The following is a 26,469-nucleotide window of genomic DNA, read 5'->3' as shown; positions in this document are numbered from 1 at the left end:
GGTATAGTTAGGAGTGATTCTCATTTGTTCTTGCTTATGCTGGCTCTGCTCTCAAAATGGCTGCCATAACCTCTAGTGATAATCTTGCGAGACTACTTCAATAAAAGACTGGGATCACTGCTGCCCTGACTAGACCACCAGGGATTGTAAAGAAGTTGGGGGGGGGGGGGCTACTCTTTGCATTCTGTGTATGTGTAATGCAATTGCAAGTAATCCTGCATAGTAGTTTATATGGTAACTAGAGTGCTCCAAATAAATTATTTTGATACAAAAGTTTAGCAGGAATGTAGGACTATAAATTTGGGACTAGCCTCTCTGTGGAGATATTACATCAGCTACCACTCCAAATGTCCCACAAAGTCAACTATTGTAAATGTACTGTGGCTTTTAGTTTGTTTCATCAGCTGACGTTAATGTATGTGGAGGCTACTTTGCTTGGAGGTAAAATATGGTCTTTCATTATTTAAATTATTATATACTGGCTTGGGTACTCTTTGGGTGATTCTAAAGTATTTCCAGGCTCTGTTGAGTATGATGAAGATGCAGCATTTTAATCAAACTTGTGGCGTGCAGAAGCTAGATGCTATGAGACAGGAACCTGCAGTGACTGGTTTTCAAGCACAGGTACTGGCAATCTTTGTGTTAGTTGGGAAATGTATTGTTGCCGAGAGGGGGGGGGGGGGGGGGGGGCGGAAGGTGGGCATAATCCCCAGGCTCAATCTCTAAGGGGAGGGGCCTGGCTCGGGTCCAGCAAGCTTCTTCCTGCCTGCTTCTGGGTCCTGCCGCCCAGGATTCAGATGATTACATCAACGCGATATTGCATTAATGTAATCATCTAGGTCCCGACTCCTGGCACACAGGAGCAGGGAGAAGACAGAGCAAGGCAGCAGGGATGGGGGCGAAGGGTGTGTGTGTGTGTGGGGGGGGGGGGGGGTGCATGCATGCGGCAGACCAGTTCTGCCCTGGGCCTGGCTGTGTCTCTGACTAGGAATGAAAAAGGGAATGGGATTTGATCTACCACCTTTCTGTGGTTTTTGCAAATACATTCAAAGTGGTTTACTTATTTGTACCTGAGGCAATGGAGGGTTAAGTGACTTTCCCAGAGTCACAAGGAGCTGCAGTAGGAATCAAACCTAGTTCTTCAGGATCAAAGTCCACTGCACTAACCACTAGGCTACTCCTCCATTTTATTCTGGATTGTGGATCATGCTGGTCTAATGTCAGCAGTATAGACCAGTGTCTTTACTCCTTTACCATATTTTAACAAGAATCTATGTCAAGCTTCTCCTTAATCAGCTTTACAACTAAATACAAAACAGTTTGGGTAAGTATGAAAAGCTGGTACCCATGAACATTTTTTTAAAACATATTCTCACAAATTTCCTTGCTCAGAGGACATTTACTAACATTTACATTGAGTTGGGAACCTAAATGTGCCAGACTTGTTGAGAAGTCCTTGTTAAAATATCTCTCTCAGTTTTCAGTCTGTGCTTGCAGTTCCTGGGCCTGGACGGTAATTTCCTGTGGGTTCAGACTGCCGACTGCAAGTTCTGACAATTCCCAGTGGGCCTCATTATTGTTTGAATGTGAACCAAACTTTATGTTTTGGTTTTAGCTTCAGCCAAAAGTATTTAGACAGTTTCAGTAGTAGCTTCGGCCAGCCTCTATTGAAAAGCTACCCTAAAATATAACAAATAGATTTTCTTTTCTGCCAATATTCTATTTGGTCCTAATTTTCAGTAAAATCTAATAATGGATTATCAAACTCATTGTTATGCTGTGTAAAAATGTTAAACTAAAAGCTGTGCAATTAGTTTAGCTACTGTTTACAATGTATTCAGGAGCCTATATACTAAAGTGTGGTAAAGTTTTGCAGTTACTGTCATTAATTGCCAATATTAACATGTAATTGCAACCTCAGTATGAACTAGTGGTAGGATTCACATCTTCCAAAAAAGTTCAGTGCATGATAATAGATACATCTATTCAAGGTCATCTTAAGGCAGCAGAAAACAACACAGTTAACATGCACTTCCCCCATGTGCTAATTCCCACATTAACTGCTTACTGCTTCATACATACTTTTCATCGGTAAAAAGAAACATTTTGTAAAAATTGAGTGTAGAAAAAATACTAATTTTTCCCATACTCCAGTGAGATATTCCTCAAGGTATATAACCATCCTGGAAGCTGAAAAAAAAACCTCAATGACTTAAAGAGTTGCAAGATATTTGGAGTTCAAGAACTGCAGGATTATATCTTGCTAAAATAAATATAATTAATGTTGCTATTGCAACAAACTGTACAGTGCTGAAAGTGTTGACTTGGGAAATCAGAATTTTAGGTACCCTTTTACTAAAGGTTAGGGTACAATAACAGAATTAGCAGACACACTAAATACTAAGAATCCCATTTAATAGCTATGGGCTTCTTAGCATTGAGCATGCACTAATTCCATTAGAATGTGCTAAGTTTTAGGAAAAGGGTCCCCTTAATTTTCTAGTAGAGAAATATTTGACATTAAAAAGTAATATTCTTTAAATCATTTAAGGACACGATTGCACCTGTTTGAAGATACAATATTCTGCTTCATTAAAGATCAGATATATTTGTTAGTTATACCAAATGTGAGCACTGTTTCACATCCAAAACATTTTTAAATTGAAGCACAATTTCTCCTGCTTTATATGGCTAACGACAAAAAAAAAAAAAAAGAAGACAATAACTTTAAAATGGTTCCCACTACTTACATATATACATAGAACTTTTATGTATATATGTTAAGTAGTGGGAATCATTGTTAAAAGTTCTTTACAAAGCTAAATAAAGCCAATTTGAAAAAAAAAAAGCTAATCTTTAATAATTAAAGGCTCATTTTACAAAGCCCTGCTAGCAATTCCAGCATGGCAAATGCACCAATGCCCATTCAATTCCTGTGGCCTTTATCGCATTTGCTGTGCTGGAATCTCTAGTGTAGCTTTGTAAAAGGAGCCCTAAAGGAATTGCATTTAATCTTAAATAAAGATTATTCAAAGGTGCATAAGGGCCTACACGAGTCCAGCGCACGCCAAATTGGCATTACTGCTCGGCTACTGCGTGCCCCAGGTGATAATTCTGAATTTGGCGTGCACTGAAAACATGCAGTAGAAAATATTTTCTACCATGTGGCGCTTACCCGGTGGTAAACTGCAGTGGGTGCACGCTGTATGCCTACCGTCTGGGTAGAATGTGAGATCTTACCATTAAGTGGTGGTGGTAAGGTCTCAGGCTGAAAATGGACGCACGTTGTATTTTGCCACACGTCCATTTTCCAGCCCCTTTAAAAAAAGCCCTTTTTCCAGGATGTGGCAAAAACTGGCTCAGCATGTGCCCAAAAGATGCGCTCGCACTGCCGCAGGCCACTTTTTGCCGTGGCTTAGTAATAGGGCCCCTCAGTCTCCAATTGATGAACTCTGCTTCTATGAAAGTTGTAGCTGTCCAATAGTTATATGCTGACCCCCTTCCCAAAGTGCTACAGGGCAAATACCAGTAGAAATTCAGCCACTTACAGATAAAGAAAAAAACCTTGGCAAAAGGTCCATGGATGTATTTAACAATCGTTAAATAATACAATGGTTTGAATGTGCTAGGTAGTGGCAAACAAGATTGAAAGAAGTCATGTTCCCATTTTAGTGACTGCTTCAGACATGAGACCACAGTGAAGGAGTTTCCTTGATATTCTGATATTTACAGATGTGCTTAATTTTCTTAATGCAAACTGTGTTTTCCATTCCTAATAGCTTATGGCTGGAGCTTGTTGATTTAGCATCAAGTTAATATGCCCCCACTATGACCCCCCCCCAAAAGGAATGAATACCACCACAATTAGAATACTGATAATATAAGCTAAGAAAATTTAAACCTAGATTTAAAGAACAGCCCTCAGCGTTCAGTGCAAGACATTGAGTAATAATTACCCTGCATATTGGTTTAGCATTCCCATGAACAATAAGCTGATGCCCTCAGAATTCAAACAGATTTCTAAGTCGTTCCACGCTTTAAAACAGCTTTGTTTCTTTCACTTGCCTGTTTTTCCTGAGAGTAAGAAGAATCCAAAAAGTACTTATGTTTTGCATGATTTATGACTTCAATGTCTAACTTCCTTGTGTTATTTTCTCTGTTAAAAGCAGTTTAACATTTGCTGTTATAAGACTAGGCATTGAAACCTAACAAAAAGAAATATATGAGAGAGACAGACATTTTAATTGGTCCCAAGTCTTTTAACAAGCCACTGCTCCAAAAATGTTCTTTGTTCCTGTTATTCGACTGGATGCAATCTGCACAGCAGCAAAACAAGTTATGGTATGAATTTATTTCTTGGCACAAACTGAGGCTAATGTCCTAAATTTGGGTTCCAGTTGATTTAAAAAGTCAAGCTTGTCATCTTCTCCTCGAAGCTCACTGCAGCAACCCACTGAGCCAGCTGGAGATCCTCTTCCTTCGTAGTTATAGGGAACTACATAGTCATTAGTAGGCTGTTGTTCTTCATCTTGTTCACACTGATACACCTTCTGCAGTGGGTGAAAGCAAGATCAGAATAAACTTTTCAAAGGTGCCTTTAAGTGATAAGAAATTTCATACAGAACAAACAAAGCCTTTTTTTGTGGAACATACAGGTACACCAAAAATACTGTGATCAATGCCCTTTTGGACTCCCTGACATATCCTACAAATCTGGTGTGGATATGACAGCAACCGAAATAGGTTACTAGGTATAGAGGGGAAGATACACAAACACATGTACATACAGCCATGGAGATAAAAGTTAATTTCTTCTTTTAGAAAGTGGCCCGTTTACTAAGATGCAGTAGGACCTACGCATGTGCAGCATGTACCAAAACAAGACTACCGCCAGGCTAGCATGCCCCCCGCCCCCGGCGGTAATTTTGGATTTGGCATGCGCTCATTCCAGTGGTAGAAATTATTTTATTTCCAGTGGTGTTTCCAGTGGTAATCAGCAGTTGGTGCATGCCAGTTACTGTGCATGTGGCACATGAGCCCTTATGAATGGGTGGCAGTAAGGGCTCAGGCCGTAAATAGGCACGTGCTAGTTTTAATTTTAGCACATGCCCATTTCCCGGCCAATTAAAAAAACAGCCCGGCACATGCCAAAAACACGCACTGACACTACCGCAGGCCACTTTTTACCGCAGCTTAGTAAAAGAACCCCTAAGTGCTCATGTCACCGACCATGATATGTAATCAGAAAATGTAAAATATGGAAATAGTTTTTTATTATTCATAAATTAGTTACGAAGGAACCATGTGGCTGTCTTTCAAAGCTATTTAACTGGGCAAGAGAGGCTCATGCGAGTTTCAAGGGGGAAATTATTTTGGCCTACCATTGACGTGTTTACTGTTAACCCCAGTTATTAGCAAATAGGTTTCATTGCATAAAATGGGACCTGTGCTAAAATATTTTATTTTTATTTGTAGCATTTGTATCTCACATCTTCCCACCAATTTGCAGGCTCAATGTGGCTTACATTTGCCGTAATGGCGGTTGCCATTTCCGGGTAACACAGTTACAAATGGTATTGCGTTAAGGTGCATCCATACATGGTAACATACATGGAACAATATATAAATAGAACAGGTCATGGTATATATATATATATATCATGTGCATACATACATGGTGAAGAAGAATACATTATGGTATTGCATGAAGGTTCCTGAGTAATACATTGGATTGTAACATTGGATTGGATCATCGACTATAGAGAGATCCTATTCGACATAAGGTTTAAAGTGGTAGTGCTTGATCATTGAAAGTAAAGAGGTTAAGAGTCACTCAATAAAAGTTCAGTTTTGTACAGATCGTGTATGTTGTTGTTATTTGGTATTTAAAATGGATGTTTATTGTAGATCTGTTTTCAGTAGCCTTCAGAAGATGGTTAGGTCTTTTGTTGTTTTTATGGCCTTCGGTGATGATCTTTTTGCGTTCCTAATAGGCAAGTCTATAAGGTCTAACATGTAGGTCGGGGCTTCTCCGTAGATGATTTTGTGGACCAGGGTGTAAACTCTGAATGCAATTCGTTCTTTTAGTGGGAGCCAGTGTAGTTTTTCTCTTAGGGGTTTGGCGCTTTCGTATTTCGCTTTCCCAAGTATGAGTCTAGCTGCTGTATTTTGAACGGTTTGAAGCTTCTTAATGATTTGTTCTTTGCATCCGGCATAAATGGCATTGCACTAGTCTAGATGACTTAGCACCATTGATTGTACTAGGCTGCGGAATACTTCTCTTGGGAAGAAAGGTTTGATTCTTTTAAGTTTCCACATTGAGTAGAACATTTTTTTTGCTGTATTTTTCGCATGGTCTTCGAGTGTGAGATTTCAGTCAATTGTGACTCCCAAAATTTTCAGACTGTCTGAGACCGGAAGTGTGTAATCTGGGGTGTTTATGGTATTGGGCTTGTTTGTATTGTATGGTGAGGACAGGATGAGACATTGTGTTTTTTCTGCGTTTAGCTTTAGTTGGAATGCGTCCGCCCAAGAGTTCATTATTTGGAGGCTGTGTGTGATTTCATTTGTGATTTCGGTTATTTCTTGTTTGAACGGGATGTAAATCGTGACATCGTCTGCATAGATGTATAGATTAAGTCCTTGGTTGGATAGCGATTTGGCTAAAGGTGTCATCATTAAGTTGAAAAGGGTTGGTGAGAGCGGTGATCCTTGTGGTACTCCACATTCAGGTTTCCATGGTGTTGATGTTTTTGAATTTGAAATCACTTGATAAGTTCTTGCTGTTAAGAAGTCTTTAAACCATCTTAGTACGTTTCCTCCAATCCCGAAGTAATCTAGGATGTTCGGGAGTATTTGGTGGCTGACCATGTCGAACGCGCTGGACATATCAAATTGTAGGAGTAGGACACTGTTTCCAGTTGAAATTAGTTGTTTAAATTTGGTTATGAGAGTGGTTAGCACTGTTTCTGTACTATGGTTGGATCGAAATCCTGACTGTGATTCATGTAGTATTGTGAATTTGTTTAATTGGTGAGTTGTTTGGTTACCATACTTTCCATTAGTTTTACTACCAGGGGGATGGATGCTACTGGTCGATAGTTGGTTGTGTCATTTAATTTTTTCTTTAAGTCTTTTGGTATGGGTGTAAGTAGTATATTTCCTTTGTCCATGGGGGAAAAGTCCATGTTGTAGCATGTAGTTCAGGTGTGACATAAGGTCTGTTATGAAGCGTTTAGGGGCCAACCTTATTAGGCTACTGGGGCAGATATCCAGTTTGGAGTGGGTTTTGGAGAATTTGCTGAGTGCTCGAGTGATGGTTTCTTCGGTTAGCAGATCGAAGTCATTCCAGGTTCGGTCTGCTGGATATTCACCAGGAGTAGGGTCCAGGCAATCCATAAATTTTTCATGATCAGTGGTATTGAGTGGTAATGTGGATCGCAGTTTTATATTTTCTCATTTAAGTATTTGGCAAGTTGATCTGCCGATGGGGTGCCTGTGCTGGCTGTGGTAACCAGTGTGGTGTCTATTAGTTTATTCACGAGTTGGTAGAGTTTATGTGCGTCTTTGTAGTCTGGTCCTATTTTGTTTTTGTAGTATGCTCTTTTGGTTTGTCTTATTGTATATTTGTATTTTCTTTGCATTTGTTTCCAAGCTTTGTGTGTATGTTCATTTTTTGTTTTTTTGCCATGCGCGTTCGAGTCTCCTAACTTGTGTTTTTAGTTTTTTCAGTTCTTCGTTGAACCAAGGTATTGAGCTGTGTCTTCGTGTGGTTCTTGTTTGTTGTGGTGCAATTTCGTCTAGTATATTCCTGCATCTGTCGTCCCAATTTTGGAGATAGTATTTGGAGTCTGTCTGTGCTAGCCATTCATTCATTTTTGTACATCTGTTGCCAGAATGTAACAGGATCAATCTGTCCTCTAGTGGTGTAGGTTGTGCATTCTTGCTTGGGTTGCGTATCTTTTTTCCGCCATTTGAGGGCTACGTTTAGTTTATGGTGATCTGACCATGGTATGGCCGTCCATTTTGTATCTGTTAGTATAAGGTTTGAGTCTAAAGATAGTTTGTATGTCATGAGGTCAATAGTGTGTTGCTTGCATGTTAGGCAGGTTAAGGTCCCATAGTTGTAGGAAGTCTTTGCAATCGCGTGTATTGGTTGCATTAGGGTCTTCCAGGTGTACATAAGTAATGCCACACTGGTAAAAGACCAAGGGTCCATTGAGCCCAGCATCCTGTCCACGACAGCGGCCAATCCAGGCCAAGGGCACCCGGCAAGCTTCCCAAACGTACTGTGAAGAGCAAAGAAACTACAAGCCCCAGAAGGCAGTGCAGCACCAGAGAGATTCAGAACCAAGGAACTACAAAGCCCAGAAGGCAGGGCAACATCAGAGAAGCCAGGAGCTAAGAAACTACAAGCCCCAGAAGGCAGTGCAGCACCAGCAGACAGATCAGGTGAAGGGAGAAGAATCTATGCAAGGGAGGGAGGAGCCGGGAGGTGATTGGGAGATGGAATCAGATGGGGGAAGGGAGGAGCCCCTAGACCGGGAGGAAGGGGAGGAGAGAATGGAACTGGAGGAGGAGAAAGGAGGGGAGAATGAGGAGGAAATGGAAGTGCTGGTGGAGGGCTCTTAAAGTGAGTTATGAACTGAACTGGAGAGAGTGAATGAAGCCTTGGTGAATTGGAAGTGCTGGTGGAGGGCTCTTAAAGTGAGTTATGAACTGAACTGGAGAGAGTGAATGAAGCCTTGGTGAATTGACCCAGTGGGTGGATGTCAGGTGGTTTTGTGCTGACAAATGAGGGAGGTGGGTCATTAGGTCTAAGAGTGAGAAAGTGACTTAGACCATATTGCCATTGAATTGAACTGTTTAATTTCATTTCTAAGATGAACTGTGTTTGAAGGCAATGCTAAACTAAACTGTGTTTGAAAGCAGTGCTAAAACTGAATTGAGGAGGAAAACATTGCTAACTGAACTGAATTGTGAGCAGTGCTCATTAACTGTGGGAAAGAGCAGTGCTACTAAGTACTGGATTAGAAGCAGTGCTGGGGAAAACCATATTGAAAGCAGGGCCAAAGTGAACTGTGTGGAAAGCAGGCCCAAGCTGAACTATATTGCAAGCAGGGCTCCAATGAACTGTGTTTAAAAGTGGAGCTACACTGAGGAGAGGGAAAGGCCTGTGAAGCCTTAAAGCAGAGTAAATGTACTCAGGAGATAATAAAGCACTTCTGGTGATTTGCCTGTTGTCCGGAGACCCTGATTGCAGACTGTCGACTCGGGAGTGAAGGGCGTGCTTGGTAAAGAAAGGAAGGGACTGAGAAAGAGTGGTGCGGATCTGGCGGCTGAGCCTGACATATTATGGTGGCAGTGGTGGGATCACAGTGAACATCCACGGGAAGGAGTAGTGTCCTGGAAGGAGTGGAGTGAGTTCCGGACCAGACCAGTCGAGCAGTCGGAGCGAGGTGAAGGAGTCCTAGAGGTTTCGGAAGCCCGTCGTGGGGGCCAACGCTGACAAAGGCGTATTACTCGCCTACCCAGGTAAAGGGTACCTAGGGAGGAGGCGAGGGAGGATACAGTAATTGGGGAAGCACAGTTTCTGTGCAGTGGAAAAGAGTTTGTGAGATACCGCACTTGGGTGGTTGTTTTTCTGTCTTTTTGCAGGTGCGGGGAATCCGGTGAAGGATATGGATCCCAAAGAGCTGTTTGCGTTTATGACGCATCAATTTCAGAAACAGCAAGAGATGGCTCATCAGCTGTTGGAGGAGTCGTTGGCGGCTTCCCGGGCGCAGCAGCAACCTCTCTTGGACTTATTTCAGGAGTTGCTTCGAGGTGGAGGACGGTTGTCTGACAGGGGGCCGGATGGAAGAGTGGACCGAGCAGAAGGAGCGGTGGGAGTAGGAGGACTTCCCGGAGTGAACTGGCTGCCGTGGGGTAAACTGACTGAGTCGGACAATATTGAAGATTACTTAGGGGCATTTGAAAGGGTGGCGGTGGCTGCAGGGTGGCCCCGGGAACAATGGACAATTCGATTAGCCCCTGCGCTGTCTGGTGAGGCCTTGGCCGCCTTTAGGGCTTTGCCTACACTGGAGGTGGCGGACTATACCAAATTGAAAGAAGCTATTCTGGACAGGTATGGAGTGAGCCGACACACATATAGAAGGCGATTCAGAGAATTACGCTGGGTGGAGAGTGAAACACCCCGGGCGTTGGCTCAAAAGCTTTTGGATTTAGCAGGAAAGTGGTTAGAGCCTGAAAAGAGAACTATGAATCAGGTAATGCAAGAGCTTGTGCTGGAACAATTTTTGGAGGCACTACCTGAAAAGTTTCGGGTGGATTTGATAAAGAAGGGGTGTACGTCACTTGAGGAGGCCATTAAAAGCATGGAATGCTTCCTGGAGGCCCAGCGGTGTGAAGGGGGAGGGGGACGAATGGGGGAGAAAGTGGCAAGAGTAACAGGGGCCAGACCTTCAGTGAATGAGGAGAGAATGTGTTACCGGTGTGGAAGGAAAAGACATCTGAGGAGGGACTGTTTTGCGAAACTAGGGTTCACCTCGTACTCCCAAGGGCCAGTGGTGAAGCAGTTGAGGCAAGCAGTGGAGATATGTGGGGTCTGGGTCAATGCTCTGCTAGATTCAGGGGCGGATCAGACCATGCTGTCTCGGGCCCTGTGGGAAAGAATAAAGGGAAAAAGGGGAGTATGTAATGATAATAGGGGCCGGGAAGTCAGCATTCAGTGTGTTCACGGGGCTACCACTACATATCCCCTTAAGCGGGTTGGTATAAAAGGTCCTTCAGGGTCACACTGGGTATGGGTGGCAATATTACCCCGGCTACCTCAGGAACTAATTTTGGGGAGGGATTGGCCCCCATTTGTGCACTGTTTAAGAGAAAAGGAAGGGTTGGTCGTTACTCGGGGGCAGAGGAAAGAGCAAGAAGGAGTAGAGCAGAACTTGTCACATATTTTTCCCTTTCATTTGGAGGTACTAGGGGCACCTGGGAAGACGCGGGAGTCAGGGCAAGTAAAAAAATTAACGCAGAGGCACAGGACTCAGACAATGAAAGGGATTGAGCAGGGAGGGGAGTTTCCGGAGGATCCTGAGGAGTTGTTGAGCAGGTTCCCTTATTTTAGCAGGGAACATGAGTCAGATCTCACATTGAAATATGCCTGGGAACGGGCGAGGGAGCCGGTGGGGGGCACACAGGGACCCAAGTTTGTGATAGAGAAGGGTTTACTGTTTCGGGTGATGCCAGCTGAGGGCAGTGAGGAGGAGATTAAACAACTTATTGTACCTAGGGGATTCCGGAAGTTGGTGTTACAGTTAGCGCATGACCATCCTCTGGGAGGACATAAAGGGATCCAGAATACAGTGAAACAGTTACTAGGGCGGTTTTACTGGCCTGGGGTATATAAAGAGGTAGAGGAATACTGTAAATCCTGTGTGGTATGTCAGAAGCTGACAGAGAAAGGGCCAAGGCCTGCTCCATTGCACCCTCTTCCCCGAATTGAGAATCCGTGTGGGAGGTTGGCAATGGATATTATCGGTCCCCTACTTAAATCCAGGAGAGGGTTTTCTTATATTCTGGTGATTGTTGATATGGCTACCCGTTTCCCCTGGGCCATAGCCTTGCGAAATATCTCGGCAAAGGTGATTGCTGCGGAGCTGATTCGGCTCTTTTGTGAGGTTGGCTTTCCTAGGGAGGTGTTAACTGATAGAGGCACCAATTTTCTTTCTCGCACCCTGGTACAGGTTTGGGAGGCTTTTGGTATTAAACACATTTGTACTTCAGCCTATCACCCTCAAACCAACGGCCTAGTGGAGAGGTTCAACAAAACTTTGAAGATGTTGTTAAGGAAGGGGTTAGGATCACACTATGAGAACTGGGATCAACTTTTGCCTTTTGCATTGTATGTATCTAGGGAATGTGTGCAGGCTTCCCTAGGAGTATCCCCCTTTGATTTATTATATGGGAGGGCCCCAAGGGGAGTGTTGGATATTCTCTGGGAACAGTGGGTACCGCCGGAACGGGAGGATAAGACGGTAGTAGAATATCTTCATGATTTGAAAGGGCAGTTATGGAGGTTAGGCACTTATTCCCGGGGTAATCTAGAGAAAACCCAAAGTTATCAGAAGACGCATTATGATCAGGGAGCGCAGGTCAGAGTATTTCAGGAAGGGGATAAGGTGGTGATTAGGGTCCCGGATAATCCACATAAATTTTTAAGTAAATGGAAGGGACCCTGTACGGTGAGGAAACGGTTGGGCCCGGTCACTTATGAGGTATTGAATGAGCGAGGGAAGCCTCAGACCTATCATGCAAACTTACTCCAGCCTTGGCAGGAAAGGAAAGCCTATTGGGCAAAAGGGGAGGAGGAATTGGAGGAGGACTTAGGACCGCAGAAATCGGAGATCTTTATTCCTAGGGAAGTGATAGTGGGAGACAGCTTAGAGGGTCCCCAGAAGGAACAGATGCAAGCTCTGTTGCTGGAGTTTCAGGATGTTCTCACAGCGTGTCCTGGGGAGACACACTTAATCGTACATGAAATTGAGACGGAGAAAGGGAGGGTGGTTCGTCAGCGGCCTTATAGGTTATCCCCAGGTAAAAAGCAGGAGGTAGTTAAACAAGTGAAGGAAATGCTGGACTTTGGGGTGATTGAGGAATCCTTTAGTCTGTGGGCGAGTCCGGTGGTGCTAGTGCCTAAGAGGGATGGATCCTGGCGTTTTTGTATTGATTTTCGGCGAGTTAATGCGCTGTCTGTGCCAGACGCTTATCCTATGCCTCGTATTGAGGATTTGATAGATAGGCTGGGTTCGGCACAAAGGGGTACTGGCAAATTCCCTTATCGAGGAAGACTCGGCCTAAGACCGCTTTTTGCACCCCGCTTGGGTTGTTTCAATTCAAGCGAATGCCATTTGGCTTAAATTCAGCTTCTTGCCAACGCCTGCTGGACAGAGTATTGAGATCACACCAGGAATATGCTGCTGCATATTTGGATGATGTAATCATTCATAGTCCAGATTGGGAGACTCATGTAGTCCAGGTTAGGGGGGTATTGCAATCTTTTCGGAAAGCAGGGCTCACCCTTAACCCTCAAAAATGCCATTTTGCACAGCGAGAGGTAAAATACTTGGGCTATCGGGTAGGAAATGGACAGGTTAAGCCATTGTGTGATAAGTTTCCCCTTCCTACAAATAAGAAAGTGCTAAGAAGTTTTTTGGGATTGATAGGTTATTACAGAAGATTTATACCTCACTTCGCCTCTCGAGCCACCCCCTTGACAGATATGTTGAAGGGTAATAGACCGAATCAGCTCCGGTGGCAGGAGGACTCGGAAAGGGTATTTGCAGGGATGCGGTCAGCATTATGCCAGGAGCCTCTACTTAAAGCAGTGGACTTTGAGAAACCTTTTGTATTGCATACTGATGCATCTGGGGTAGGATTAGGTGCGGTGTTATCACAAGTGCATTAGGGAGAGGAGCACCCGATTATGTACTTGAGCAGGAAGCTTCTCCCTCATGAAACTAGATATGCCATGATTGAAAGGGAATGCCTGGCAGTTAAGTGGGCGATACAAGCCAGTGAGTTCTATCTTGAGGGGCGTCCCTTTAAGCTGGTCACGGATCATGCCCCCTTAAAGTGGCTGGGTCAGATGAAGAACCATAATGCTAGATTGATGAGGTGGTATTTGGTGTTGCAACCGTTTCAGTTTCAGGTGGAACATCAAGCAGGAAAATTAATGCAGCATGTTGATGTTCTGTCTAGGATTGCTAGTCCGGTAGTAAAGGAAGGAAAAAACAAACGGACTAGCAATCGTTTGACTGGGGGGGTATGTGAAGAGCAAAGAAACTACAAGCCCCAGAAGGCAGTGCAGCACCAGAGAGATTCAGAACCAAGGAACTACAAAGCCCAGAAGGCAGGGCAACGTCAGAGAAGCCAGGAGCTAAGAAACTACAAGCCCCAGAAGGCAGTGCAGCACCAGCAGACAGATCAGGTGAAGGGAGAAGAATCTATGCAAGGGAGGGAGGAGCCGGGAGGTGATTGGGAGATGGAATCAGATGGGGGAAGGGAGGAGCCCCTAGACCAGGAGGAAGGGGAGGAGAGAATGGAACTGGAGGAGGAGAAAGGAGGGGAGAATGAGGAGGAAATGGAAGTGCTGGTGGAGGGCTCTTAAAGTGAGTTATGAACTGAACTGGAGAGAGTGAATGAAGCCTTGGTGAATTGACCCAGTGGGTGGATGTCAGGTGGTTTTGTGCTGACAAATGAGGGAGGTGGGTCATTAGGTCTAAGAGTGAGAAAGTGACTTAGACCATATTGCCATTGAATTGAACTGTTTAATTTCATTTCTAAGATGAACTGTGTTTGAAGGCAATGCTAAACTAAACTGTGTTTGAAAGCAGTGCTAAAACTGAATTGAGGAGGAAAACATTGCTAACTGAACTGAATTGTGAGCAGTGCTCATTAACTGTGGGAAAGAGCAGTGCTACTAAGTACTGGATTAGAAGCAGTGCTGGGGAAAACCATATTGAAAGCAGGGCCAAAGTGAACTGTGTGGAAAGCAGGCCCAAGCTGAACTATATTGCAAGCAGGGCTCCAATGAACTGTGTTTAAAAGTGGAGCTACACTGAGGAGAGGGAAAGGCCTGTGAAGCCTTAAAGCAGAGTAAATGTACTCAGGAGATAATAAAGCACTTCTGGTGATTTGCCTGTTGTCCGGAGACCCTGATTGCAGACTGTCGACTCGGGAGTGAAGGGCGTGCTTGGTAAAGAAAGGAAGGGACTGAGAAAGAGTGGTGCAGATCTGGCGGCTGAGCCTGACAGTACAAACATTCTATACATGTTATTCCCGGAATTGTGGATTTTTCTCAAGTCCATTTAGTAGCAGTTAATGGACTTGTCCTTTAGGAAACCGTCTAACCCCTTTTTAAACTCTGCCAAGCTAACCGCCTTCACCACGTTCTCCGGCAACGAATTCCAGAGTTTAATTACGTGTTGGGTGAAGAAAAATTTTCTCTGATTTGTTTTAAATTTACTACACTGTAGTTTCATCGCATGCCCCCTAGTCCTAGTATTTTTGGAAAGCGTGAACAGACACTTCTCATCCACCTGTTCCACTCCACTCATTATTTTATATACCTCTATCATGTCTCCCCTCAGCCGTCTCTTCTCCAAGCTGAAAAGCCCTAGTCGTCCCATCCCCGCTATCATTTTAGTCGCCCTTCGCTGCACCTTTTCCAATTCCACTATATCTTTCTTGAGATGCGGCGACCAGAATTGAACACAATACTCAAGGTGCGGTCGTACCATGGAGCGATATGACGACATTATAACATCCTCACACCTGTTTTCCATACCTTTCCTAATAATACCCAACATTCTATTCGCTTTCCGAGCCGCAGCAGCACACTGAGCAGAAGGTTTCAGCGTATTATCGACGACGACACCCAGATCCCTTTCTTGGTCCGTAACTCCTAACGTGGAACCTTGCATGACGTAGCTATAATTCGGGTTCTTTTTTCCCACATGCATCACCTTGCACTTGCTCACATTAAACGTCATCTGCCATCTAGTCGCCCAGTCTAGGTTTATGTAGGTTTATGTCACCTATTATGACTAAGTTGGAGTTGGATATACATGTATTCGATATAAAATCCATAAAGTTTGACTGGCATTCTTGCCAATTTCCTGATGCTCTATAAAACAGGATCATGTTGAGATGGTCGAGCAGGGTAGCATGGTGGTGTTATAGACTCGGCAGTTGTTGTTACGGTGAAGTGGGATCTATAGATTAGTGCTATTCCACCTCCTCTTTTTTCTTTGCATCTCTTTGGCACCAAACCACTGCGAGGGTGACAGCCAAGCCTCCCAGTACAGGGATTCACGTGAGGACATTGAAGCAGAGGACTAATACTAGGCATTGACCTACCAACCACCCGGAGCACCAGAGCGAGATCTGAAGAGATCCTTGAAGAGAATCCAAACAGACACAAAGAGGTGGGATAAGGACCCCATAATCCTAGAACTCTGCCCCCCAGGCTACAAAATTACACACTGGACAAGAATTCTAGGATTATGGGGTCCTTGTGATCGTGGATCCAGGTTTCACTGATGAGTACTAGGTCAAGATTGTCTGCCGTAATCCAGTCAGTTATTGTTGTTGTTTTATTTGCTACTGATCTGGCGTTTATGTATCCCACCTGAATAGTTTGGTAAGGGTTTTTTATATTCATAGTTGTGATGATTTTTTTTAAGTTGTCTGTTCTCTTGTTGTGTAGGTTTATTATGTCCTTTCCTTCCTTTGTGATATTTTTGTCCCCGTGGGGTGGTATTTACCTTGTTTTGATTGTTGTTGTTCTGGTGAGGTGTGTTGTGCCTGGGTAATCTGAAGAGGTTAAGTATTGTGGGTATGTTGTTGGTGTTTGTGAGAGGGGTGGTTAGTGATTGGTGAATTAAGGATAGTGTGTAGGTTATTAGAATTAGTTTGGTGATTATGATTATTATTATTATTTATTGAATTTATATCCCACCTTATCCCACCTCTTTGTGTCTGTTTGGATTCTCTTCAAGGATCTCTTCAGATCTCGCTCTGGTGCTCCGGGTGGTTGGTAGGTCAATGCCTAGTATTAGTCCTCTGCTTCAATGTCTTCACGTGAATCCCTGTACTGGGAGGCTTGGCTGTCACCCTCGCAGTGGTTTGGTGCCAAAGAGATGCAAAGAGGCAATCGCAAGTTGGTAGGCAGTAGTACAGATTAGTAGTTATTAGGGTATAGCTGATGGACTCTTGAACAGGTAGTGATTTTAGCTAGTCCCCTGTAAGTAGGAAGCAGTTTGGTTAGTTTCTGTTTCCACTGTCCCGATCTGCCGTCATTTGTGTTCACTGCAGCACTCCAGGATTGATCGTAGTATTGCCTCCGCTTAAGCTGCTCCCCTCGTTGCCCAGGACGTGGGCGCCTTCGGTCGAGATCTTGGCTGCCCTGGCGTGTCCCGTGTTCGCGCCTCGACGATCGCCTCCAACGTCTGTTCTCGAAGTGGCCTCCGATGTCGCTCCTCTCTCCTTATCGTGTCGTGTAGCCTTGGCTCCTCCTCCCCCCGTTCCACTCAGCCCCAGTGGGCGTTCAGCCGCTCAATGCTTCCGACGCTTCTCCTTTCCCTCACCTGTGCAGTGAGTGCTTGAAACCCGGGCACGCTGTGATCTGGTGTTGGGTGGTAGTCGTCTCGGCGTTGGCCCATTGGGGGGGGGGGGGGGGGGGAGGGAATATCCGAGGAGTTCACTGCCACCTGTCCTTCAGCCCCAGGTAAGGTTCTCCTCCCGAGTGCTGGATGGGGTTAAGGTGAGGCGCTGCAACAGTGTGGTCACGCGTTATATAAAGTTAATATAAAGTCTTAACACTAGCCACATGGATAACTACACACTTAAATCTGAGAAAGTGCTGCTGCAATACTCTCAAGCTAGTGCCAGGGTAGTCCAGGACAGAACTGGGAGTCATGCAGGAATTTTTAGATGAGGATTCCCAGACGACTCTTTCTATGCCCTTTTCACTTAGATTACTGCGATGTAATCTATTGTGGTCTCCCCCAATTTCTTCTACAGTGAATTCCAATCGACACAAAACACTGCACTAAGAATATTAGCCCGTGCCTCCTAAGTAGGATCACATAAAAAATAATAATAATTTAAAAAAAGGTTCAAATTAAAACTTAAAACAACAAAAACATTATTATATGGGCATCACTACCACTGGCTGCCTATAGAGTTCCACATTTGCTTTAAGATCGTTGTTTTCACTCAGAAGGAATTACATACTGGCACTTCTTATCTTGCTTCTTCTAATAATCCCAAACGCCCCCCCCTGCACTCAGTATCAGTCTCCACTACTCAAAATGTCCCGCCAAAACATGGTCCCATGTCAGCTCCTACTCTGTGAGGTGCTTTGGTTAATATATATTTATTTATATACCCACAACTGGTTCCTGGAAGTCTCTGGTCCACCCCTACTTTCCTATGTAAAGGCTTTACACCTTTCCTAGACACACACCTGACAAGCCAGATGTGCACACAATAGGTCTACAGTATATGCAAGTTTATTTCTGAGCATATTCACTGTAGAAATCCTGAAAATGATACTGCTATATCATAGGATGGTTGAACAAATAGAATGGGATTAAAAATTATTGGTTGGAAGGAGAAGGATTATGTGACTGAAAGCCCAAAGCTGAAAGGGATAAAAGGAACTTTTTTTTTTTTTTTTGCAAAAAACTAAAAATATTTTATGGACGTTAAAAAAAATTAAGGGGTCCTTTTAGTAAGCCACAGTAAAAATGGCCTGCAGTAGTGTGGGCGTGTGCTTTTGGTGCATGCTGGGCCATTTTTTATCGTGGCTGAGAAAAAAGGCTTTTTTAATGGGGGTAGTAAATGGCCATGCGCTAGAATTAAAAGACGTGCACGGCTATTTACTGCCTGACCCCTTACCACCACCCACTGACCTAGTGCTACACGACAGTACTCATGCAGCTTGTGCCAATATGGCCATGCTGCTGATTACCGCTGGGAACGCCCCCCGCAGTTGAAAATAGAAAAATAGTTTCTATCGCGGGAAATAGTGCGTGCCAACTTTGAAATTACCACTGGGTGGTAGTGTTGATTTGGCGCACGCTACATGCACAGTAGCCCTACTGCCACTTTGTAAAAGGACCCCTTTGTGCCCTGGTTAAACAAGCAATTAAATAATTTTCAAATTTATTTATTTATTTATTATTCATTTAAACAATATTTACAAGAAACATCTTGCTTAGGAAAGTGTCATATAACTAGGAACTGTTATAAAAGGAAAATACTCTAAAAAACAAGCATATAAATCTATACACTTTCAAATTTATAAGATACTCAAGTCCATAATGGGAGATCCAAGATTTCAGGTAATCTAAGGGGAGAATTATAATATAGGAAAAAAAAATTACTGGGTAAATCCTTCTCTGCTAAGAAATTATACATTATTCTTTAAAGCTTCTCCATTTTAACTGAGGCTACTAATGCTGACAGATGTTCAGGTTCAGTAAATACATATTTCTTCCCCCCTAGCCTTACTATGCACTTGCAGGGGTACCTTAAAAAGAAGACACCCCCCAAGTGCAGAATTTCTGGCTTAAGGAGTAAGAATTGTTTCCTCCGTCGATGTGTCTCCTTAGAGACATCAGGAAATAACAATATTTTGAGACCCAAAAAAGGGTTCTCTTTATTACGGAAAAAAAGGCGGAAGATCCAATTCTTATCAGGTAGTAGGGCGACAGTCGCTACCAAAGTAGCGGCTGTGACCAATTCAGAGTCAGAAGTCTCAAGCAAAAGAGAAACGTCAATAGGTTTTTCAGTCTCTTGATTCAAGTTCCTTTCTGGGACATAATAAACTTGGGAAAAGGGTGGAAAGTCCTTTTCCTGAACATTCAAATTTTCACGGAAATAACGTTTCAACATATCAAGAGGCAGAACATTTGGACTCCTAGGAAAATTAACGAATCTCAGGTTATGATTTTTAGTATAATTGTCAAAAACCTCCGTTTTCCGCCTGAGATTAGTTACATCTTTTACCATCAAAGTTTGTAACGTTTCCATCTTCATAACCCTTTGGTCAATTTTTTCCATTTTTTCATTTAAAACTTTAAACTCTTCCTCTTTTTTTTTCAGGTCACTTTCAATAGTCTTTACTCTTGGTAAAAACTCTTCAGTTTGCTTAAGAAAACATTGTCCCAGGTTGGACATTAAATCCCACAGAGTATCTAAAGTCACATTCTTTGGCTTGGCCACTAACTCTTTAGGAAGTTCAGACCTTACTGAAGACTGTAAATCTGTTGCACTTCGACCCTCAGTTTCTCTCTCCTCAATAAGTGGTGATGATATGGGCAAACTTCACTCCATTCCTTCCCCCGATGGTGAAGACGCTTCTCCCCGAGATTCTTCCTGGTCCCCTACTCCTTCCGAGGGAGACCCCGTCGGGTCAAAGAGGAAGGAACTGGCGCCAAGCGGTTGAGGAGGAGGAGTGCGTGCAGCGGGGCTTAAAGTTGTTTCCAGTCCGGGGGAAGCCAATATCTCCCGTTCGCCGGCGTTCCCGATCGGAGGCGTTCCGCCTTCTTGTATAAGTTCCCGTGGCCTCATTAATCGATCCAAAGGACCAGGTAACGGGGATAAATGCGGGGAAGCTCTGCCCGCAATTTTCCCTCGACGTTTAGGCATCGTAGGAGCGAGGTCTAGGGCGTCCTAGCAGGGCGCAGCCATCTTGGATCCCCCAATAATTTTCAAATTTAATATAAAAATAATAAATTAAAATATTTTTCTGGACTCCATTAACTTTCTAAGCCTCAGCATTTGGACAAGACCAGTTCTGGCATCCTGTGTAAACTGAACTTTTTATTAGAAACATAGAATTTGTTGGATTAATATTTTTAGCTATATTGTTTCTAATGTGATATTTCTGTTTTGTTTATGACTGTGTTGATTATGTGTATACAGCGAATGATACATACCTGTAGCAGGTGTTCTCCGAGGACAGCAGGCTGATTGTTCTCACGACTGGGTTGACGTCCATGGCAGCCCCCACCAACCGGAACAAAACTTTGCGAGCGGTCCCGCACGCAGGGCACGCCCACCGCGCATGCGCGGCCGTCTTCCCGCCCGTGCGCGACCATTCCCGCTCAGTTGAATGACAAGCAAGAAAAGAGGAAAACGCAACTCCAAAGGGGAGGAGGGAGGGTAGGTGAGAACAATCAGCCTGCTGTCCTCGGAGAACACCTGCTACAGGTATGTATCATTCGCTTTCTCCGAGGACAAACAGGCTGCTTGTTCTCACGACTGGGGTATCCCTAGCTCTCAGGCTCACTCAAAACAAGAACCCAGGTCAATTGAACCTCGCAACGGCGAGGGTATAACAGAAATTGACCTACGAAGAACAACTAACTGAGAATGCAGCCTGACCAGAATAAATTCGGGTCCTGGAGGGTGGAGTTGGATTTAAACCCCAAACAGATTCTGCAGTACCGACTGCCCGAACCAACTGTCGCGTCGGGTATCCTGCTGGAGGCAGTAATATGATGTGAATGTGTGGACAGATGACCACGTTGCAGCCTTGCAAATCTCTTCAATGGTGGCTGACTTCAAGTGGGCCACCGACGCTGCCATGGCTCTGACACTATGAGCCGTGACATGACCCTCAAGAGTCAGCCCAGCCTGGGCGTAAGTGAAGGAATGCAATCTGCTAGCCAATTGGAGATGGTGCGTTTCCCGACAGCGACCCCTTTCCTATTGGGGTTGAAGGAAATAAACAATTGGGCGGACTGTCTATGGGGCTGTGTTCGCTCCAGATAGAAGGCCAAAGCTCGCTTGCAGTCCAATGTGTGCACCTGACGTTCAGCAGGGCGGGTATGCGGTCTGGGAAAGAAAGTTGGCAAGACAATTGACTGGTTAAGATGGAACTCCGACACCACCTTTGGCAGGAACTTAGGGTGAGTGCGGAGCACTACTCTGTTATGATGAAATTTAGTATACGGAGCATGAGCTACCAGGGCTTGAAGCTCACTGACTACGAGCTGAAGTAACTGACACCAAGAAAATGACCTTCCAGGTCAAGTACTTCAGATGGCATGAATTCAGTGGCTCAAAAGGAGGTTTCATCAGCTGGGTGAGGACGACGTTGAGATCCCATGACACTGCAGAAGGCTTGACAGGGGGCTTTGACAAAAGCAAGCCTCTCATGAATCGAATGACTAAAGACTCTCCAGAGATGGCTTTACCCTCTACATGATGATGGTAAGCACTAATCGCACTAAGGTGATTCCTTACTGAGTTGGTCTTGAGGCATTCAAGCAGGTTCTATGCAGGACAAGAACGAGGTTCTAGGGCCTTGCTCTCACACCAAACGACAAACCTCCTCCACTTGAAAAAGTAACTCTTTTTAGTGGAATCCTTTCTGGAGGCAAGCAAGACACGGGAGACACCCTCAGACAGACCCAACGAAGCGAAGTTTACGCCCTCAACATCCAGGCCGTGAAAGCCAGAGACTGAAGGTTGTGGTGCAGAAGCGCTCCGTCGTTCTGCGAAATGAGAGTCGGAAAACACTCCAATCTCCACGGTTCTTCGGAGGACAACTCCAGAAGAAGAGGGAACCAGATCTGGCGGGGCCAAAAAGGCGCTATCAGAATCATGGCGCCGTGGTCTTGCTTGAGCTTCAGTAAGGTCTTCCCCACCTAAAGGTATGGGAGGATAAGCATACAGGAGGCCGGTCCCCCAATGGAGGAGAAAGGCATCCGACTCTAGTCTGCCGTGTGCCTGTAGTCTGGAACAGAACAGAGGCAGCTTGTGGTTGGTCTGAGAGGCGAAAAGGTCCACCGAGGGAGTGCCCCACTCTCGGAAGATCTTGCGTACCACTCTGGAATGGAGCGACCACTCGTGCGGTTGCATGACTCTGCTCAGTCTGTTGGCCAGACTGTTGTTTACACCTGCCAGGTATGTGGCTTGAAGAAGCATGTCGAACTGGCAGGCCCAACGCCACATCCAGACGGCTTCCTGACACAGGGGGCGAGATCCGGTGCCCCCCTGCTTGTTGATGTAATACATTGCAACCTGATTGTCTGTCCGAATTTGGATAATTTGATAGGACAGCCGAACTCTGAAGGCCTTCAGTGCATTCCAGACCGCTCGGAGCTCCAGGAGGTTGATCTGAAGATCTTGTTCCTGGAGGGACCACAGTCCCTGGGTGTGAAGCCCATCGACATGAGCTCCCCACCCCAGGCGAGATGCATCCGTCGTCAGCACTTTCGTGGGCTCTGGAATTTGGAATGGACGTCTCAGGGTCAAATTGGTCCGAAGTGTCCACCAGTGCAGCGAATTGCGGCAACTGACGGACAGGCAGATGACGTCTTCTAGATTCCCGGTGGCCTGGCACCACTGGGAAGCTAGGGTCCATTGAGCAGATCTCATGTGAAGACGAGCCATGGGAGTCACATGAACTGTGGAGGCCATATGACCTAGGAGTCTCAACATCTGCCGAGCTGTGACCTGCTGAGACGCTCTGGTCTGGGAAGCGAGGGACAGGAGGTTGTGGGCCCTCGCTTCGGGAAGAAAGGACTGAGCCGTCCGTGAATTCAGCAGAGCTCCTATGAATTCCAGAGATTGGACTGGCTGGAGATGGGACTTTGGGTAATTTATCACAAACCCCAGCAGCTCCAGGAGGTGAATAGTGCACTGCATGGACCGGAGAGCTCCTGCCTCCGAGGTGTTCTTGACCAGCCAATCGTCGAGATATGGGAACACGTGCACTCCCAGCTTGCGTAGATACGCCGCGACCACCACGAGGCACTTCGTGAACACCCGTGGGGCAGAGGCGAGCCCAAAGGGCAGCACACAATACTGAAAGTGCCGTGTCCCCAGGCGGAATCTGAGATACTGTCTGTGAGCTGGCAGTATCGGGATGTGAGTGTATGCGTCCTTTAAATCCAGGGAACATAGCCAATCGTTTTTGTGAATCATTGGTAGAAGGGTGCCCAAGGAAAGCATCCTGAACTTCTCTTTGACCAGGTATTTGTTCAGGCCTCTCAGGTCTAGGATGGGGCGCATCCCCCCTGTTTTCTTTTCCACAAGGAAGTACCTGGAATAGAATCCCTGCCCTTCCTGCCCGGGTGGCACGGGCTCGACCGCATTGGCGCTGAGAAGGGCGGAGAGTTCCTCTGCAAGTACCTGCTTGTGCTGGGAGCTGAAGGATTGGGCTCCCGGAGGACAATTTGGTAGAGGGGAGGCCAAATTCAGGGCGTATCCGCACCGCACTATTTGGAGAACCCACTGGTCGGAGGTTATTAGAGGCCACCTTTGGTGAAAAAGTTTTAACCTCCCCCCGACTGGCAGATCGTCCGGTACGGACACTTTGATGGCGGCTATGTTCCTATGGATCCAGTCAAAAACCCGTCCCCGGTTTTTGCTGTGGAGGCGCCGGGGGCTGCTTAGGCACACGCTGTTGACGGGAACGAGCGCGCTGGGACTGTCCCTGTGCCTGATGAGGCCTTCGGACCGGCTGGGTGTACCTACGCTTGTTGTAAGCGTAGGGCGCAGCCTGCCTGGCCCGGGAAAAACGTCCACCTGCTGAGGTGGATGCTGAAGGCGCCCGGTGGGAGAGCTTGTCGAGGGCGGTTTCCCGCTGGTGTAGTTGGTCCACCAACTGCTCGACCTTCTCACCAAAAATATTATCCCCCCGGCAAGGGACATCAGCCAGCCGCTGCTGGGTGCGGTTGTCCAGGTCAGAGGCACGCAGCCATGAGAGCCTGCGCATCACTATACCTTGGGCCGCAGCACGAGATGCCACATCACAGGTGTCATATATACCCCTGGACAGGAACTTTCTGCACACCTTCAGCTGCCTGACCACCTCCTGAAAAGGCCTGGACTGCTCCGGGGGGAGCTTGTCGACCAGGTCCGCCAGTTGCTTCACATTATTCCGCATGTGTATGCTCGTGTAGAGCTGGTAGGACTGGATGCGGGTCACGAGCATTGAAGATTGGTACGCCTTCCTCCCAAACGAGTCCAGAGTGCGAGACTCCCGCCCCGGGGGCGCCGAGGCGGTATCCCTCGAACTCCGTGCCCTCTTGAGAGCAGAGTCCACGACCGCCGAGTCATGAGGCAATTGAGGCCGCATTAACTCTGGGTCTGAGTGGATCCTGTATTGGGACTCCGCTTTCTTGGGGATGGTGGGATTAGATAAAGGTCTCAACCAGTTCCGAAGCAGTGTCTCTTTGAGGACATTGTGCAACGGTACCGTGGAGGACTCTCTAGGTGGTGATGGATAGTCGAGGACCTCGAGCATCTCGGCCCTCGGCTCATCCACAGAGACCACGGGGAAGGGAATGCAAATAGACATATCCCTGACGAAGGAGGCAAAAGAGAGGCTCTCAGGTGGCGAGAGCTTCCTCTCTGGTGAAGGAGTGGGGTCGGAGGGAAGGCCTACAGACTCCGAGGAGAAATATCTGGGGTCCTCCTCCTCCCCCCACGAGGCCTCTTCCTCGGTGTCGGACATGAGCTCCTGTAGCTCAGACCTCAACCGGGCCCGGCTCGATTTCGAGGCACCGAGTCCTCGGTGGCGTCGTCGAGCGGTGGACTCCCGCGCCGGCGGGTATGAAGCTCCCTCCATCGACGTTGACGGGGACTCCACCTGCGTGGCGGTCGAGACCGGCACCGCAAGCGGCGTCGGAGTCGAAGGCCTCGGCACCGGGCTAGAGCACGCCGGCGCCTCCATCAACAGTCTGGCGCATCAGCCCTTCCAGGATCCCCGGAAGGATGGCTCGGAGGCACTCGTCCAGGCCCGCTGTCGGGAAAGGCGAGGGGGCTGGTAGAGGTGCCGGAATCTGCTCGGGTCCAGGAGACGGCACCGAAGTGCTGGTGCCCTGACGTAGCGATACCTCTACCACCGAGGGGGAACGCTCCTCCCGGCGCTGCCGCTTCCTCGGCGTCGAGTCATCTCTGGAGCTGGTAGCCATATGCGCCGTGGGCGACTGATGACGGTGCTTTTTAGCCTTTTTCCGGTGCCCGTCATCGGCGCTCTGCGGTACCGAAGAGGAGGTGGTAGATCTCCCTCAGCCTCGAGGGATCGGGTCCGACAGGGTTCGGTCCCGAGGTCCCTGGGTAGAGGGAGTGACCGGGGCCGATTGCCCACGCGGCTGTTCACCCCTGCCATCTCCGGAAGACCGGCGGGCCAACGGGACCTGTGCTCCTGGGGGTCGGTGCCGATTTCGTGGACATCGGTACCGGTACCGAAGATCCGGCCGTCGACACCGATGCCGTCGAGGGGCCGGCACAAGTTCCAAAAGGACGGTCCCGCAGAACTTGCCTCGCCACCTGTGTCCGTTTCCGTAAACCGAGACACAAGGTGCACGTCTTGGTATCGTGCTCCAGCCCGAGGCACTGGAGGCACCAAGCGTGAGTGTCGGTCTGCGAGATATGCCGGCCGCACCGACCACACTTCTTAAATCCACTCGGGACCTTCGAGGACATCGACGGAAAAATCGCGTCGGCGAAGTCAAAGTCGTCGATGGTGGCGGTAAAAATCACACCTCGAAAAATAAATCGACCGCGCGGCCACAAGGCCTCAATGAGGCGCCCCCGCTAAAAGTACGAGGGGAAAAACAAAGTTTTCTTTTTTTTTTGTTCTAGAACAAAACAAAACAATGAAGAAAAAACTCGCGTCAAAAGCTCGATCCGGTTTCCGGGGCTGACAGAGAGAGAGACGAACACGGCTCTCTCCAGCGCGGAAAAGAAAAGACTGAGCGGGAACGGTCGCGCACGGGCGGGAAGACGGCCGCGCATGCGCGGTGGGCATGCCCTGCGTGCGGGACCGCCCGCAAAGTTTTGTTCCGGTTGGTGGGGGCTGCCGTGGACGTCAACCCAGTCGTGAGAACAAGCAGCCTGCTTGTCCTCGGAGAATAGATGTTATCCACCTAGAATGTTAAG

The 26,469-nt window shown here is 46.6% G+C and overlaps 1 protein-coding gene and 1 long non-coding RNA gene across 2 annotated transcripts in view; one reads left to right on the top strand and one right to left on the bottom strand.

Moving 5' to 3' along the window:
• The first annotated feature begins 1,125 nt into the window (after positions 1-1,125).
• LOC115456813 lies at positions 1,126-2,911 on the top strand. The gene is made up of 2 exons (XR_003939923.1): positions 1,126-1,341; positions 1,420-2,911. It is a non-coding gene; the product is annotated as an uncharacterized LOC115456813 (long non-coding RNA).
• Positions 2,912-3,570: 659 nt separating this feature from the next.
• LOC115456472 (desmocollin-3-like) overlaps positions 3,571-26,469 on the bottom strand; it is a 209,431-nt gene continuing 186,532 nt past the window's right edge. The window contains exon 16 of the mRNA XM_030185558.1: positions 3,571-4,550. Within this exon, the coding sequence (XP_030041418.1) occupies positions 4,350-4,550 (201 nt within the window). The 3' untranslated portion in view covers positions 3,571-4,349. The remainder of the gene's footprint in view (positions 4,551-26,469) is intronic.

This window comes from Microcaecilia unicolor, chromosome 13 (genome assembly GCF_901765095.1).
Source record: "Microcaecilia unicolor chromosome 13, aMicUni1.1, whole genome shotgun sequence".
Lineage (NCBI taxonomy): Eukaryota > Metazoa > Chordata > Amphibia > Gymnophiona > Siphonopidae > Microcaecilia > Microcaecilia unicolor.
The sequence above is the reverse complement of the archived record's forward strand: the minus strand, read 5'-3'. Positions and strand labels throughout refer to the sequence as shown.